Source organism: Crassostrea angulata, chromosome 10 (genome assembly GCF_025612915.1).
Source record: "Crassostrea angulata isolate pt1a10 chromosome 10, ASM2561291v2, whole genome shotgun sequence".
In the NCBI taxonomy this organism is placed as follows: Eukaryota; Metazoa; Mollusca; class Bivalvia; order Ostreida; family Ostreidae; genus Magallana; species Magallana angulata.
Genome location: NC_069120.1, coordinates 13,002,278 through 13,017,791, shown reverse-complemented (window position 1 = coordinate 13,017,791; position 15,514 = coordinate 13,002,278). Strand labels below are relative to the sequence as shown.

Here is a 15,514-nt window from a genome sequence, read left to right as displayed (position 1 = left end):
ACATTATGTATAATATTGGTATCATTCATGATTGTTGACAAGATGCATTACTGAGTATGATTGTGTAAAGGATGGGGAACTGAACAACTTTAAGATGACCGACAGTTTTGGACACAGTGTATTTGATGAGTGGTGATTTGAATGATATCACTGAAGTAACAATGCACTAAATCAATTAGCTGCAGGTCTGTCGCTCCCGGTTTAAAAGAATTTGGATGGACATCCCATTTTTTTTATCAGATCGATAGCTACAGACCTGCAAATATAAATTAACCAAGACAAATATCATAAACAAGGTATTGTGATCTAAACAGTGCACACAAATTTTATTTAATAATGTACACGTTTTCGTAGTTTAACCCGGAGCTAAGCTCTTAACCAGGGGCTATAAATTCTGCTGAATGTTATACTACCTTTCACGGTTATTCACACAATTTGTCTCTGAGGTATCATGCGTTTAGATTTATTTTTCATACTACCCTACGGAATTTCGCAGTCTTGGTGAAGAATCGTACTGCGATAGCAAACACAAATTATTATTTAATGATGCTCACGGGTATAAAACCACATTAACTCAATATTACGGAGTTAATTGCACTTTTACTATAAATCCTTCTGTTAGCTCAGCTTCACGAGAGCCCTTTCCTCTACCAAGGGAGTCACGTATTTTTCATCTAGGTTTCTTATTTGCAGAAACTTAAAATGTAACTGCTGAAATCCAATAATAGAAATTAATCAGAACAGCAGAAACGTCGGATTTTCAGTCTTCTAAACCATTGGCTACGCACGGGTCTAGAGATGAGGGGAAGGGGGGCAGGAAATTTATAACTGTAAAATTCACATAGTAAAACTATCGAAAATGGGCCTCGGAAACCCCATTCCCCCGGTAAACAAATATATCTCTAGCACACCACTCCCCCGGAAAAAAAATATTTTGATTCACACTTGATTTGTATAACAATGGGTAGCATTTATTCTTTTAATGCAATTTCTTTTCTTGTCTAGAATGGATACCGGAGCAGTTAAAAGATTTGGGCTTGGAGCAACGAATAAACTGTTTCTCTTATCTACATGTAGACATGTAGCTAAACAAAACAACACAGCTATAGCTTTAACATCTTTAGAAACAATTTCAAACAGTAATATGACATCTGCATATCATAGGCATGAAGTTTTATCAATTTAATTATCCCCTCGCGCAACTAGTTGCGGATTGATAATAGCATCGCTAACTGTGCAAATAGTACATGTATATGGGTGTGTTGTATAAATGTTTATGAGCAAAATTGAAAGCAAACCTTCGTACGTAGAATCGTTAAACGTTGAACATTTCGTAAGTATTTTGAAAAGTCAAACAGTATTCATATCCAGTAAATGGTAATTTATTTATTGAGTCTGAGATACCTACATCTAATATTAATGAAATACAACACAATACACGTTAACTGTAACATCATGTACTGTATAAATTGACGTTGTTCAAGGCAAGATTGAATTCCATAGTATGATTCTGGTAAAAGGTGAGTAAACTTTACGTGCTTGTTATTGCAAAACTTTCGTAAAAAATATCCCTGTCGCGAGAGAATGATCCACTTGGAACTGCTCTTATGAGTATCCACTCAATAAGATGGCTACACAAGGGTAACGGACTTCTGGAGGTCATAATCAAGGGATCATTAGATCAATCTTCTTTGTTTTTTTCCCCCCAAAAAATCGTCATAAAATGATATTTATATCTGGAATTATAATATAACCATCAATATGCATAGTTACGACAACTTAATTTATCCCACGCCATGGGTATCATAAAGCACGAACTTCCGTGGGGCATACTGGATGAGAATCATGACCCCCCCCCCCCCCCCCTCGGACGGACAAACGGACATAAGCCGATTCCCGTTTTAAGTAAGACGAATTAGGATAATTCAATACAAGTGTCTTGTTTACATAGGAGGATTTGAACCAGCGGCATTTCAATTTGCAGGGGTACCTACGACCGCTTTGCAATGTGCTCCTTCAAAATAATTCGAAGAATGATTATAAAACTAGTTTCATGATTATGTTCTTAAAGATACCCCCTAAAAAGCTAATCCAATAAAATATCTTAAAGTAAAACGACACACACTTGTAGGAAATAATGACAAATGAATATCTCTGAAGATATATAGTTGTAAGGTGATTTTATACAATGTGTATTATGTATATTATAAAGCGACAATCATTCGCAGTTAATCCAATTTAAAAATGTCAATTATTTTTGACAGGGATGCAGTTAAAACATTAAATAAAATAATTCACCAGACAATTGTTTCATAATTTTCAAGATGCACAGATATTATTGTTGCATGCAGTATCATGACTTGTCTTTTCAGTAAGTCAGAAACCTATACATATATTTCATTGTAGTTGGAAATAAAGCCCCAGTGCGATCCAATAATTAATGCTAATGCTAATGCTCTTTTAACATCTTTTAACTTAATCTCAAAAGGCATTCATTTTCACACCTTCCCAAGTCAAGGGTTTCTTATCCGCACCGCTATTCACAAGCGTTTGTGAGAAGCGGTGCGGATCAGAAACCCTTGACTTCGGAAGATGTCATTTTCAATGATTACCAGCATTGGGATCCCCAAGTAAAATATTTCATGATGCAATAAGATGATCTCTAAATGCTCGAACAACCAACAGAAATTTAAATTTTAAAAACAAAATGATAATATTTTTGGGGTTTGATTTTAAAGATTATTGCAATAGTGACTGTAAAGTTTGGTCAGATTTAAACTTATATCAAAGTTCGGTAGATCTAGTTCATATATATCGGATCGGGTTCGGGATCATACTTTTTCAAATACATGTATCACTGAATGAGGTCATTCCAAGATGTTTTATGTTAAAGGGGCATGGTCACGATTTTGGTCAAATTTTATTTTTCTGTTTTTATTTTTTACAATGTTATAGAAATGCTCTTCTAATGATCAAATGAAATTTTGGTGCCAGTCGATGAGATTTTAAGCAAGATACAGGGCTCACAATTCTTCGTCAGGTAAACAAAACAAGGCTCGTGCCCTGTTTTGTTTACATATGTTTCATATACCAGTAAAAATTCTTTTTCAAGCTGATTTGTCTATTTTCTTATTCATTTTAAGCATAAATAAACAGTTCCTAACGATTAACACATTCACTGTAGATCTAAACGGGAATTTTCACTTCAACATTCAAAATGTAAACAAAAGCTCTGTAACTCGCTTATATCTCAACAAATGACAGTCAAATTTTGGTTGCCTATTGAAAATGCCTTACTAAAGCATCGTACACATTGAAATCGGAAAAATGATTTTTGACCAAAATCGTGACCATGCCCCTTTAAGCGTTCGAAGACGGATTGGTTTAGAAGCATGAACATTTAAAAAAAAAACCAAACCCCGAAAATGTACATGCATGTTTACTCTTGATGCTTTGATATAAATAAACTAGGTTTTTAAATTTGTTTCCTTTTACCATTAGTGCCAATTGCAAAAACTGGGATTCTTATATATGTGTTCACTTTTGGTAGTGTATGAACAAAAAACTCAAATAATGCTATATCTTTATATGTATTCATGTTATATACTAAATACGAATGTATGTTTTTTCCATTGATTTGTGTTCTTCTTCTTGGATAGAAAGAGAAGGTTTTTTTCTTTTGGTGGACGCCTAACATATAAAATTGGCCAAATTGAACACACACTTTCAACATGGAAACAAATTAGAATGAGATATTGAAAATTCAAAGCGCATATTTAGAAAACAATTTAATTTTAAATCAAAAGAGTAACATCAATGAATTATTGAGTGTTCCCTGTATTTTTTCAATCAAAATTTACAGAACAAATTTATCTAAACGTTGAAAACATGGCATAATTGTGAAAAATTACCTAATTTACAAAAAGAACGTTTAAACGTGATATTTGTGTTCTGACATTTGCCATTGTACCATTTTCCTGGCATCGATGATTCCCATGATACAATAGAGGAGCGTTTACGCTGAACATTTCACTCGCTTGATCAACTTTCACACGAGTAGGAGGGCTTGTCGATCTACATTTTTGTAACTGGAGTCATTGTAGTGGAACTATGATATGTGTCCTCGCCATCCACTTTAGATAATGTGGTGTAACGCTTCTTCTTGTAGCATCCAAACATCTGCTTAAAGCCTGCAAAACATACGTAATTTGTAATAACAGATCGGTTCTACGTGTTAGAAAGCAATCTTTGGTATAAAGTGAATAACGAGGAACTCGTGAAACTAGTTGGTCGATACGGGAAGAAGTTCGTTAATTTTTCATGACTTGTTGTTGTTCATCAAAAGAAAAAAACCCAATGTTCTGTCATTGAAGATATGTATATATGAGAATAGTACGATGATATTATTGTATTACAAATATCTGTAATATCGAGCATGATTAAGGGCTCTCTAAATACTAATTAAAATGTTTTTTTTTCTAATTTAAGAAAATTATATCGCACAAAGATGTGTTTTTTGATATTTTTACGTGTACCTATATTTCATCATAGAAACGTGAAATTTTAATCCAGGAAATGGGGAAAATTTACGCATTTCTGGGTTTAATCTTAAGTTCAACGTGCATGAATTGATAACAAATTACATCCATGCGCACACTGTTTGAAGGGTGATTTTTTATAATTTAAATCAAATAACAAATGTTCTTAATTCTTCCTTGATATGAATTGAAGTAAAATTAAATTTGTAAACTAACTCTATTACATTTTAAAGTACTGATAACCAAAATTCGTAATACTAGTCTCTAATCGATTCGTACACTCTATAAATCCAGACCTAAGGCGCATACCATGAGGCAGTCTAAAGTTTGATGCAGAATCTATTCATCTACATTTCCAAAACATATTATTTGAGTATACACAAGGTCCCGAAATGAATTTCATACAAGTTCCTAACCACAATCTTCCAATTTCAAGCTACAAGGTCAACGACAAGCAAGTTGTGAGAATTTTGTAGAATCATTTTGCAAGGATAATGGAATATCGTCACCGAAAAGCCTCTTAAATGTAATCGCAGCTGCTCTCATTCAAAGATGGTTTACCAGAGTCATTCCGTTATCTGTAATATACTCAGTATCGTACCTTTCCTGAAATTGTCGTTAAACCCTGCATAAAGGAGAGGGTTTATGGCGCTGTTCGAGAATGCCAGAACCTGGGCTATGTAATAGAAATCTTCGTAGCCTTCCCACAGCTGAAAATCAAAAGGGGAGAAGGATGAATTGCTCGGTAATTATTAGTTTATACAATATCACCAATAGCTATGAATAGATTTAAATCTTCTTACCGTGTCTGTCAACGGTTTGTATTCTGAGTACAACATCGCTACCTGCAGGGGCATCCAGCACAGTCCAAATACGGCCAAAATGAAGACCAGCATAATTACCACCTGAAAAAAAAACCAAATTAGTTTTAATAAATATATTTTAAAAACGTCGAATGAAGCAACATAATTCAATGTAATTAGATTTTGATTTGATTGTCAATACAGCACTCGTATCTTAATTGTAAAATATAAAGATTAAGAACATTTTTGCTGCAAAAACGATTTAAATAGTGGAGAACCAATGAACTTCTGGCACCCTATCGCAAATAAATCTACGATGATACGAAAAGTTTGCCATTATAAATTACGGGAACTGTGGAAGTCATCAACATGTCATCAAACTTCACTGATTTACAGATTTAATCCAAGGGAGCTCGTCTCCCACTGGGAAGTTACGCATCAGCGTTAATTATTCATTAATAACACCTCATAAAAGATTTTGACAGCAATAGTAAGCTGCAACAGTGAGGAGTATAAAATACCTCGGTACACCCCAACGAGATCCTCTACTAACATCTAGGATCATGTAACATTGTAATGAGTGAAAATTTCAAATTAGATACCATTATGCTCCCTAAATATACGAAATTCTGACACGCTTCGGGTAAAATGGCCCCAAGGGAGTTCAGCTTTCAACAATGGCATATTTGAGCTATTCAAATTTTGCACTATTAACAATTCATTTCATTAAACATTTGATGTGAAAGCACAAATTATGTAATCTGTAGATTGAAGCGCTACAGAATTAGTTTAAACGATGTTATTACTAAACTTTGCAAATTCGTTATCAGGCAAAATTAATTTGAAAGATTTAATTTGAATTCAACAGATTCATATCGTTAACTAGACGCTATTCAATTAAAAAAAAGAGTTATTCTATAAAGGACATGAAAAATGATAGGAAAACGGACATTGCCAACACAAGTAATCTTTTATGTACTGTGTTATGGTAATGCATGTACATGAAGCTGTTATTTTGCCATTTAGAACAATATATATGGTTAATTACTATTTTAAAGTTGAATGTTATTAATACATTTGTCACAACAAAATATATGTGACTTTTCATTTAACAGCACAATTTTTGCGTTTTCACTCTGTTACAAGGAGGTCCTGGGAGAACAGTAATAAAAGCAAAATCAAGAGTACCTGCAGTGTCATGCATTCTTAATTGCAATTCTGATACTCAATAACTTTTTCATGGGTCTGTTTTAATGATTCAATGAAAAATAAGTTTTGATTTGAGATCTGGAGATCAAAAATGATGTCGACTGGGAAATAAGGTTTTGTATGTGTTACAGAAAAGAGCTCAACAGATACTTTTTAATTTAAATAATGTATTACCATAAAAGGAAACCGTAAAAATTGGAAACAGACATCGACTAGAAAAGTCCACTTCATACTGGATAGTAACGTGTTGATAGTAAAAGATAACGAATAACAAAACAGTTTCTATTGATTTTTTTATATTGCATATTTATAAGCGAAATTATTCTTAATTCCAATTGAATTATGTTTACTGAACAAACATGCTAACCATCTCGAAGATGGATCTATGCATGTCACTGCATAAATATGCAAGATATAAATGTTTATCGCTATCGATTTTCTTAAATAGAGCAGTTTTTCCTTTATAATGCTTACAGGAAATGTAATCATCTCTTCTTAGAAATCAACTAAAGAAGGACCCAGTTCAGGCATACAATGCAATATACCTGGTCTGCTAAATAAGCGACGCAGATATTTTATTTCCAGATGTCTTGCTATTCACGTTTTAGGTACATGTACGTTATTATTGTATGTTACTAATTATTCATTGAAAATCAGTGATACGAAAAGAATACTTGATTAGTAAATGTTAGCCCTCATCTGTTTGGTCGTGGGGGATTGCTTCCGTATAGTTATACGAAGTTTTCATTCTTTATGAATTTACTTTGTAGAAATGTGCTTAAAATAAGCCGGGCGATTCATTAAAGAAGTGTAGTAGTCAGATAGTGTTCAGAACATCATTTCAATAGTATAATGCCGTGGGTGAACTTAAAAAAAAAGAGCATGCTCAGGGATTCACGAAAACGTTGTCTGATTCCTTCTTTCGTCAATAACGCACCCTCTGAAAGTTGATTGGCATCAATGCCTATAGTTTTTGAGTCAAGATATTAATGGGACGCCTTCGTAGGCCTATAAAAAAAATTGTGTGTTTAGGGTAACACTGATGAAAAAATTAGGTTAGGTAGGTAGGGATTTCTTTTAATTTTATCATATTATTTTTCTGCTTGAATCCTAAGAATGTTTGCTTGTGTCATATTTAAAAACAGATTTTTTAAATAGAAATAATATGAAATTCACAATCGGATAAAAACAGACATCTAAAAATGGTAGGATCGGGGCATTTTTTTTTAGGCCTTACTGATAGCGGAAATTTATCTTTTACTTGTTGAGGAAAATTTGTTGAATGCAAACATAGGAATATTACCAAATCTAAAATAAAAAGTAAAGTAAAATAAATCTTAAACGAAAGTACATTTCTGCATTGTTTTGTAATGAGGGAATCTGGACATGTACCTTTCTTTTCACTTTTGTTTGGATATTAACGTCTTTAGTCGTCCTTTCACCTGGTGCTTTTGACGTCCATAATGTCCGAATAACACAAACATAGGCAACAGCCATCACAACTAACGGAATGAAGTATAGAATGAATGATATTATTGTATAGTAGGCCATCCTGCCCGGCCGGAACTTTTCGGTACCCCCTCCGAACGTTTTCAATTCCCATGCGTCGTCACACCACATCTCGGTATAGTCCAGCCACTGTCGACTCATCAGTTTCTTTTTCACCAACATAGGGGTCCCCGCGGCGATGGAGAAAACCCATATGACGATGATACTGTGACATGCCTTGCGTTCTATCACGTGAGCCTTCATGGCGTACACTATTCCGAAAAACCGATCACAGGCTATAAGCATCAGCGACATAATACTTGCCACCAAAGAAGTCACTAAAATACAGATTGAAAAAGAAAATATTATTTTGAATTTCGACCATTTCAGACTGTGTTTAATAACGAAACAAATCAATTAAACATTCATTTTGACAATAATAAATTGTAAAGAATGTTCTAGTTTAGGAACTTTAAAATTTGCTTAATTTTAAAAAAATCTTGCAAAACGAAGCAGTTTTCCATTTTTACCGTTCACCTGACTCTATATTAAAATTGCAACGATACTTTACAGTTGTTAATATCTCAACTTACAATCTTTATGTAACAAGAAAAAATAGACTTGGGACAAAACGGAGAAATGGATGAAAGGAAAAAAATGATAGAATTTGGCGTTAAGGAGAAAACCAAGCCTTTTCCATATTGTGAAATCATCTTAAGTTGTAATTTTGTTTTGTGATCTGTCTATCTTTTCCACACATTCGCTAAGACGGTGAAACAAAAATGTTTCACAACTAGTTAAGGATATAAATTTTTTACCCCGAGAGATATCCACTAAGTCTATTAAGAAGGGCCACTACGAATTTCAACGGCTCCGCAACAAAAGACAACTGATAACAATATTGAGTTCTAAGTGGGTGGTTGTAAAAAAGAATTAAGGCTATCGGTAGCAGCTGAATATCCTTACCCTTTCCAATTACTATTAAGGTTCTCTGATTCTTTTATATCGATTTCCCCTATAAATTGATAAGTATCTCGGATACATGGCGAACAAGTAAACATGCCATCTGGCCCTGATGAATCCTTTGATTGGGCTAATAGTGTGAATGTCAAGACAGAAGGCTTCGTTCGATTTGATTGTTCTCATCCCACGTATTAGTTCATCATGCTTTGTTTGTAATTGATAAATGGATTGTAATGTTGATTATCAAATGCCTATAAAGGGTTGTCGATAAAGTTAATTAAGCGATTAGATTTCAGTAGAATACAAAACCAGAAAATGGACCTATTATTTCATTTTTTTTGGGTGTACGTTAAGGAAGAAGCATTAGCTAACAAATACGAACTCCATCATCGGTACTGTACACAGCATTTCAATTTCAAAAAACGATTTTTTCTAATGAATAAAATATCTGAAACAGGAAGTGCGTTTTTCTCACTTGGCTGATTGATAAGAGTTTCGTGTCTTTTGTGAGAACATTTAAGAGACTTTCAGATAAATCACATGATTACAGATAAATGAAGGCAAACAACTGTTACAGTCTTTCTGTTTAGTGATAGAAAAGAAATATTAAGAATATTTTAGTTTTAAAGTAAGCAACATGCTTTTCAAATTGCTTTTGAATGTTTTGATAAATTTTCACTGTTCTCACAGGATATCTTTGTCATGATCACAACATGAAACAGTGATAATTTTCATACCAAGAATAATGAATATAACTTTGCTAACATAGCTATGAAGTAGTAAAAGAGAATTTACTTCAAAGAATGAATACTTCAAAACCGTTTCCAAAAGTAAAAAGAAATGCATATTTCAGAATATAGTTTGATTTTATTTAAACCTTGAGTGTTAAACATGAGAAGAATAATAAGTGAACGACTGAAGGGGATAAAGAAAGGATACCAATAAACCATATCATGAAAGACGTGGGAATTCGACGATTGTCGTTGAAAATACAGTAAATATGATAAGCGTCTACATGTACAAGTATTTTTAAAAAGTGTCATGCATATGGTTTGTTTGCTAGACAAGGGTTTCTAGTGTATATCTTTTGGCAAAAAAATTATTAAAAATGATTGATAAAAATGTAGTGGACAACTCTATAATGAACCGAGAAAAGATACCTAAATGGTGTATTCTGAATTTTGAATGTTTTAATATAAAAAGATGCAGTTAGAATCGATAATTTCATCCTGCATATCCGATGTTTACTGTTTTTCTACCACGCAATTCGCGAGAATAGCGGACCCCCCCCCCCCCAACCCCCAAACAAAAACAAAAAACCAACCAAACAAACCAAAACACCCCCCCCCCCCCCAAAAAAAATTACTAAAAAGCAAAACACATACTGTCTCTATTTACATAACACATTGATACTGAAATAAATAGAGTACATTTCTGACACTAATAGGAGGTACGAAACCTCTTAAATTTGTGACATAAATTATATCGATATATTTTATGAAAGCTTTTTTACGTCCAAAATCTTAATTGTTTAGTTGTTCAATCAGTCTGAGTGTAAAGTGATGGTCTTTAGATGATGCGTTCGAAATCAGTTCTTCCATCCTTTTGGAAACATTAAAACGACGTTATTATTTAATCATGTTTTATGTAGTACTTCCATCACCATTGATCTTTCAGTTCCCCTATTTGAAAGCTGACATTAATTCACAAAAGAATTCGGTCGACATATTATTTTCGATCGTTTCTTTTAATGTTATTTGGGTGTAATTTTACTCGATAAAGAAATTAAAAACCTTCCCAAAAAAAAATCAATAAAAATTAAAAGAAAAAGATTTTATTAACTTTTTGTTTTTACAATTGACAATTGTGTTTGAATTCTCCTACCGCACGTGCCCATCGAACACGTGATGTTACCGGTGTCTATATTGTAGATCATGGCACTTTATTGCAAATAGGCGATAATAGACCCTAAGAACAACGGATGATTGTCATTCTTATCATCAATTTTCTCCAAATTCTACTAGATATACGCCGTTTTCTAAAGTTCATGCGGTCGCTGTTTAATTTACTACGAAATGTTTTGAACATGACAGTACAACACAAAAGCTTACATTCTGATAATATTATATTTTATTCATTGAAATTTGTATGTATAAAAGTTGGTTTTCTTGAGAGTTTAAACCTTTTATGTACTTTCCATACATGTGTAATGGTTGTCAATTTTTCTTGAAAACGCGTTTCTAAAAAAACAAACAGTTTTAATAAAAACATGTTCGATTGGGTGAATGAAATACGTGCGATTAAACATGAACAGATTTCACAACGTAACATGGTGTATGTAGCGGAGAGCACAACGGCATAGGTAAAAGTTAAACTGTAAATTATTTTTTTTACTATGGTAGCAGCCAGAGGTTAAGAAAAATAATCTGTCTTCTATGAAACCTTCTCAGATCTAATGCAATAGCAAACACATTTTCAATTGTTGTTTTATTATGTTAGGTTTTTTACTCCTGGTGTTGCACGTATATATATGTAACGGTTTTCCATTATTATTAATGAGACAATTCACGTACATAGTTTCAATATGCAAACTAATAGTTTATCAAAAGATATCCCACTCAGAATGTTGTAAGAAAATAACAAGCACCTGGTCCCTTGTGTATCACGGGATGGTACCTCCACCGGGATCGCCACAAATTACGACCGAGATTCCCTTCACAGTAAGCAAGTGCAGAGCTTATCGCTAGGTTTACAACATACGCCTTTTCACTTGCAGGAGTGTTCAAAAAGTGGATTAGTATACATTGTACAATTGGCAATAGCAATTACCCGACTCTATCCGGACGTATACATGTGTTGCAGAAAAAATGAATTTTTCACGAACTACCCAGTTTTCGGATTACCGTAAATGTAAATTGAAATAAATACCGTAAAAGTGTTTAGAAAAATATTTTCTATGCTATATAGCCCAGATGATTTCAAATTAGTAAAAAGAATATCTAATTAATAGTAAGTGTTTCTTAGCATACTGGTTTGATAGCCAATGTCATCTATACACGATATCTCGAATATCTGTGGCATGAAAAAGATTGTAAATTGTTATTTCCCACATATTGTATATGTAGAATCAATACTGGATTATTTACATCGTTAACAAGCTGGTCCTTTATCACGTTAGACCGTGATAATATGCAGACTGAAACCTGCCGTTAATGGGCATTGTTAGTGCCCATTATGATATTATCACCTGTCTAATGAGTAAAATCCATGAATCAACCATTGTACACCTGAATAATACATTATATGCCTAGTTTGTATAACATTTGGGTATATATTAGCTACTCGTTGATGCTTTGATGTATTGATGAAGGAAAGAAAAATAGGGCACATATATATAATATGTAATATATTCGAGAAAAGATTCTAGATTGGCAAATTTGTAGTTTTATGTTTAAATCTAAACCAAAAGTATTACAACCAAATGAAATGTTTAGATTTCAAACAAAATGTATGTTTTAGCATAAACGATATACATAAAGCATATAGTTTACTATATATTATACTACAATAAATTCTAAACAGATAATTAAAGCATTAAATTGAACTCACCTTGCGCAAAAGCATTGAATTTACAGAAAAATGCTCCGAGTATCCACCCGTCGGTCAGGTCTGCCACTGTACCCACCCAGTAACAAGAGAGCGTCACTAATAAATCGGCCACCGCCAGATTGACGATGTAAAAATTGGTGGTGGTCCGCAGCCTCTTGTTATAGGCCACCACCAAAATCACCAGAAAATTCCCCACCAGCGATACAACACTAGTGACCGTGCATGCTACAATTTTTATCAAAGCCTCCACAAAAGGCACCGCTTTCTTTTCTTTGGGGTAAGGAATTTGCGCAAGATCATAATCAAAATAGAAAAAGGATCCATCATAGTCCGAATTGTGGTTAAGGAAATAAGAGGTGTTCTGTTCCGAGGCATTCCCCTCAATTTCATTTGTGATGTTATATTCCGTGAAATTAAATTCACCAAACTCTGACGCTAGAGAGCCCAAAAAGTTTGACATACCAACAGACGGAAGTGTGTACACTTAGTAGAAATGAGAAACATATACAGCGTGTTTTCGTTCTTGAGTACCTCTTTAATTAAATGTCATCTACGTCAGCACGAGATTGGGAACAACATTCGTCGATGAGGTTGGATGCTGGATGACGATTTGCTGGAACAGGTAGCCAGGGTTGTCGCCTACATCGACCGACGTAGTCATCTTGTTTCTTGCCGGGGCCCTCTCCTGGATATGCACCGATAACTTATCGGAAAACAATTTAATGCAATAATTATACAGCTATAAGAGCTTCAGGATCGCTCCCACAGAAACCCATCTACCAATCATTTTGGTAGACTCGCTTATAATGCACTCTGTTCATTTTATTTATATCATTTGCAAAGAAATAATGTGTTGTGTTTTCTATTCCTATGTGATTTTTTCAAAACTCTTATCATTTGTAATTACGCCGGATTCTGTGCTCGCTTATCATTTAATAAAAACTGTATTTCAACAAATAGAAAGGAAAATACTTGTAAAGTGGCTCTAGATCTTCGTAAATTGCTTTGTACTAATTATCATTATTACCGATAAGAGGGGTATCTATTTCAAGGTGTATTAAGAACCCCAAAACCGAGTATATGTCATGGAATATTAATGTATTATGCATCCACTACATTGTTTTAGCTCTTTTGACTTGTCTCAAGTTTTCTTGTTAGTTTCAATGAATGAATTCAAAATAGAATGTTGTTGAGATGATTAAAACTCTCATAAATTTAATTAGAGTTTTCAAAAAAATCAATTATTTGATCTAAAAGTTGAATGTGATAATCTAACCCAAACAGAAAGACATAAGCCGATTACCGTTACGGCAGTTTTTCTTTTGTTTAGCTTTTTTGAAAATCCAATGATGCAAACTGAACGTGTCTTTTTGAAAAACCAATCCATGTTTTAAACAATAAAAATCTTTCTTTGGTGATACATGTGGGATATGAAGATAGCGACATTGTAGAAAATATGTATAGATCGCTGCCTTCATATCCCGCATGAATTATACAAGAAAACATTTTATGTTTATGATTACATCTTTCTTTTAACAAATTTATGATTTGATCGTACTAAAAGTAACTAAATTATTGTCAATGTATATCAGTACGTTAGATAAAAGAAATAGCCATATATCGTCTGGTATGGGAATTTGAGTCTGATATCATCATGATTATTCGTGCAGTCAGTGATTTTTCTTAAGCTGCTGAAGGTTTCGACCGACCGATAATCACGTTAAAACTGCATCGTGTAGATTTTTTTTATGGAGCTGTGAATTAGAATCAGTTTCCGTAGGAAACAAAAGAAATCATATTTAGTGGATGTAAATATGTGTATATGAATATGATTGTTAATACATGAAAACATATAATCAAATGTCATCTTGAACAATTTTCTTTGCATTAAACATTAATTGATCCCAATATGAAAGACGATCAGCTATTTTAAATTTTTTTCGGCTAAATAATAAAGGATTGTTATTGAATTATGAAAAACTTCTGCGTGGTTTCCGTGACCAGTGCGAGCAGGGGTGGATAACTCAATGAAGCTAACGCAATTCTCTCCGCTGTGATTTTCTCTGTCGTTAATTTTATTGTTCAAGCTTTTAGATCCAGAAACTAATTCCTATTATTATATCAGCATGTAATTCAATATAAAAAAACCCCATGAAACATCAAATCATTTTTTTTGATATTCACCATTCTTACCATTCCATTTTTACATTATAAAATACAATAGGTTTAAGTGGTTTTTAATATTCTTGCATATCAAACAATCGCAATAAACAAAGCGGAAATTGTGCAATCTAGTAAACCAATTTCACGCCCATGTTTCATGGTGAGATTTATTTATTAGGCTTTGCTGGTTCTTGGTGAACACAACAAACGGATATGTAGCCCCTGTAGGGACAAACTCTCTTGATTTTCCAGAAGAAACTCGTGAACAGAGGAACGAGGTCATGACGTTATCAAATATGGAGTTCTTATTCCGAGTGCTTTGCACACACCGGATCTCGCCATTGGTACGGCAAGAGGAAATCACACCACATGGTTTTGACATTTTCCAGGAAACATACAAACTCGCAGAAAATCCCTGCGGAACACTCATGTCGGAGTGACATTCATTTAACACACGAGTACCAGTCTTCGATTTATGCTTTAAAAGGTCTGTTGAAATTCCAAAAACCTGACTATCGTTACTACTGTAGTACGTATACGTTATAACCACAAAGTGAAAAGATGAAATAAAATAGTTTAAACAGTCTCCCTCAAGCCTTGACGGCCACCTAAGTTCCATATCCCTTAGTTTGAACAACTTTACCTCCCATTGGCCACATTGCTCACCTGAGCAACATTTCCCCGTATCGCTTTATACAAGGTTTCAAAAACATTTTCCCTTTATTTATCTCTGTTAAACCT

The 15,514-nt window shown here is 33.7% G+C and overlaps 1 protein-coding gene across 1 annotated transcript; it reads right to left on the bottom strand.

Annotated features, from left to right (window-relative positions):
• Positions 1–3,775: 3,775 nt before the first annotated feature.
• On the bottom strand, positions 3,776–13,371 carry LOC128166503 (QRFP-like peptide receptor). Its single transcript, XM_052831710.1, has 5 exons — positions 12,611–13,371; positions 7,943–8,376; positions 5,342–5,443; positions 5,140–5,248; positions 3,776–4,190 (listed from the first exon to the last, which is right to left on the bottom strand). The coding sequence occupies exons 1-5, from the start codon at positions 13,068–13,070 to the stop codon at positions 4,075–4,077; spliced, it is 1,221 nt and encodes a 406-aa protein (XP_052687670.1). The 5' UTR covers positions 13,071–13,371; the 3' UTR covers positions 3,776–4,074.
• Between the last annotated feature and the right edge of the window lie 2,143 nt (positions 13,372–15,514).

Coding starts and splice junctions, on each gene's coding strand:
- LOC128166503 (XM_052831710.1), bottom strand. CDS start 13,070: ATGTCAAACTTTTTGGGCTCTCTAGCGTCAGAGTTTGGTGAATTTAAT. Junction 8,377..12,610: donor ATTCAATGCTTTTGCGCAAG/GTGAGTTCAATT, acceptor TCTGTATTTTAG/TGACTTCTTTGGTGGCAAGT. Junction 5,444..7,942: donor AAACAAAAGTGAAAAGAAAG/GTACATGTCCAG, acceptor TTTTTTTTTCAG/GTGGTAATTATGCTGGTCTT.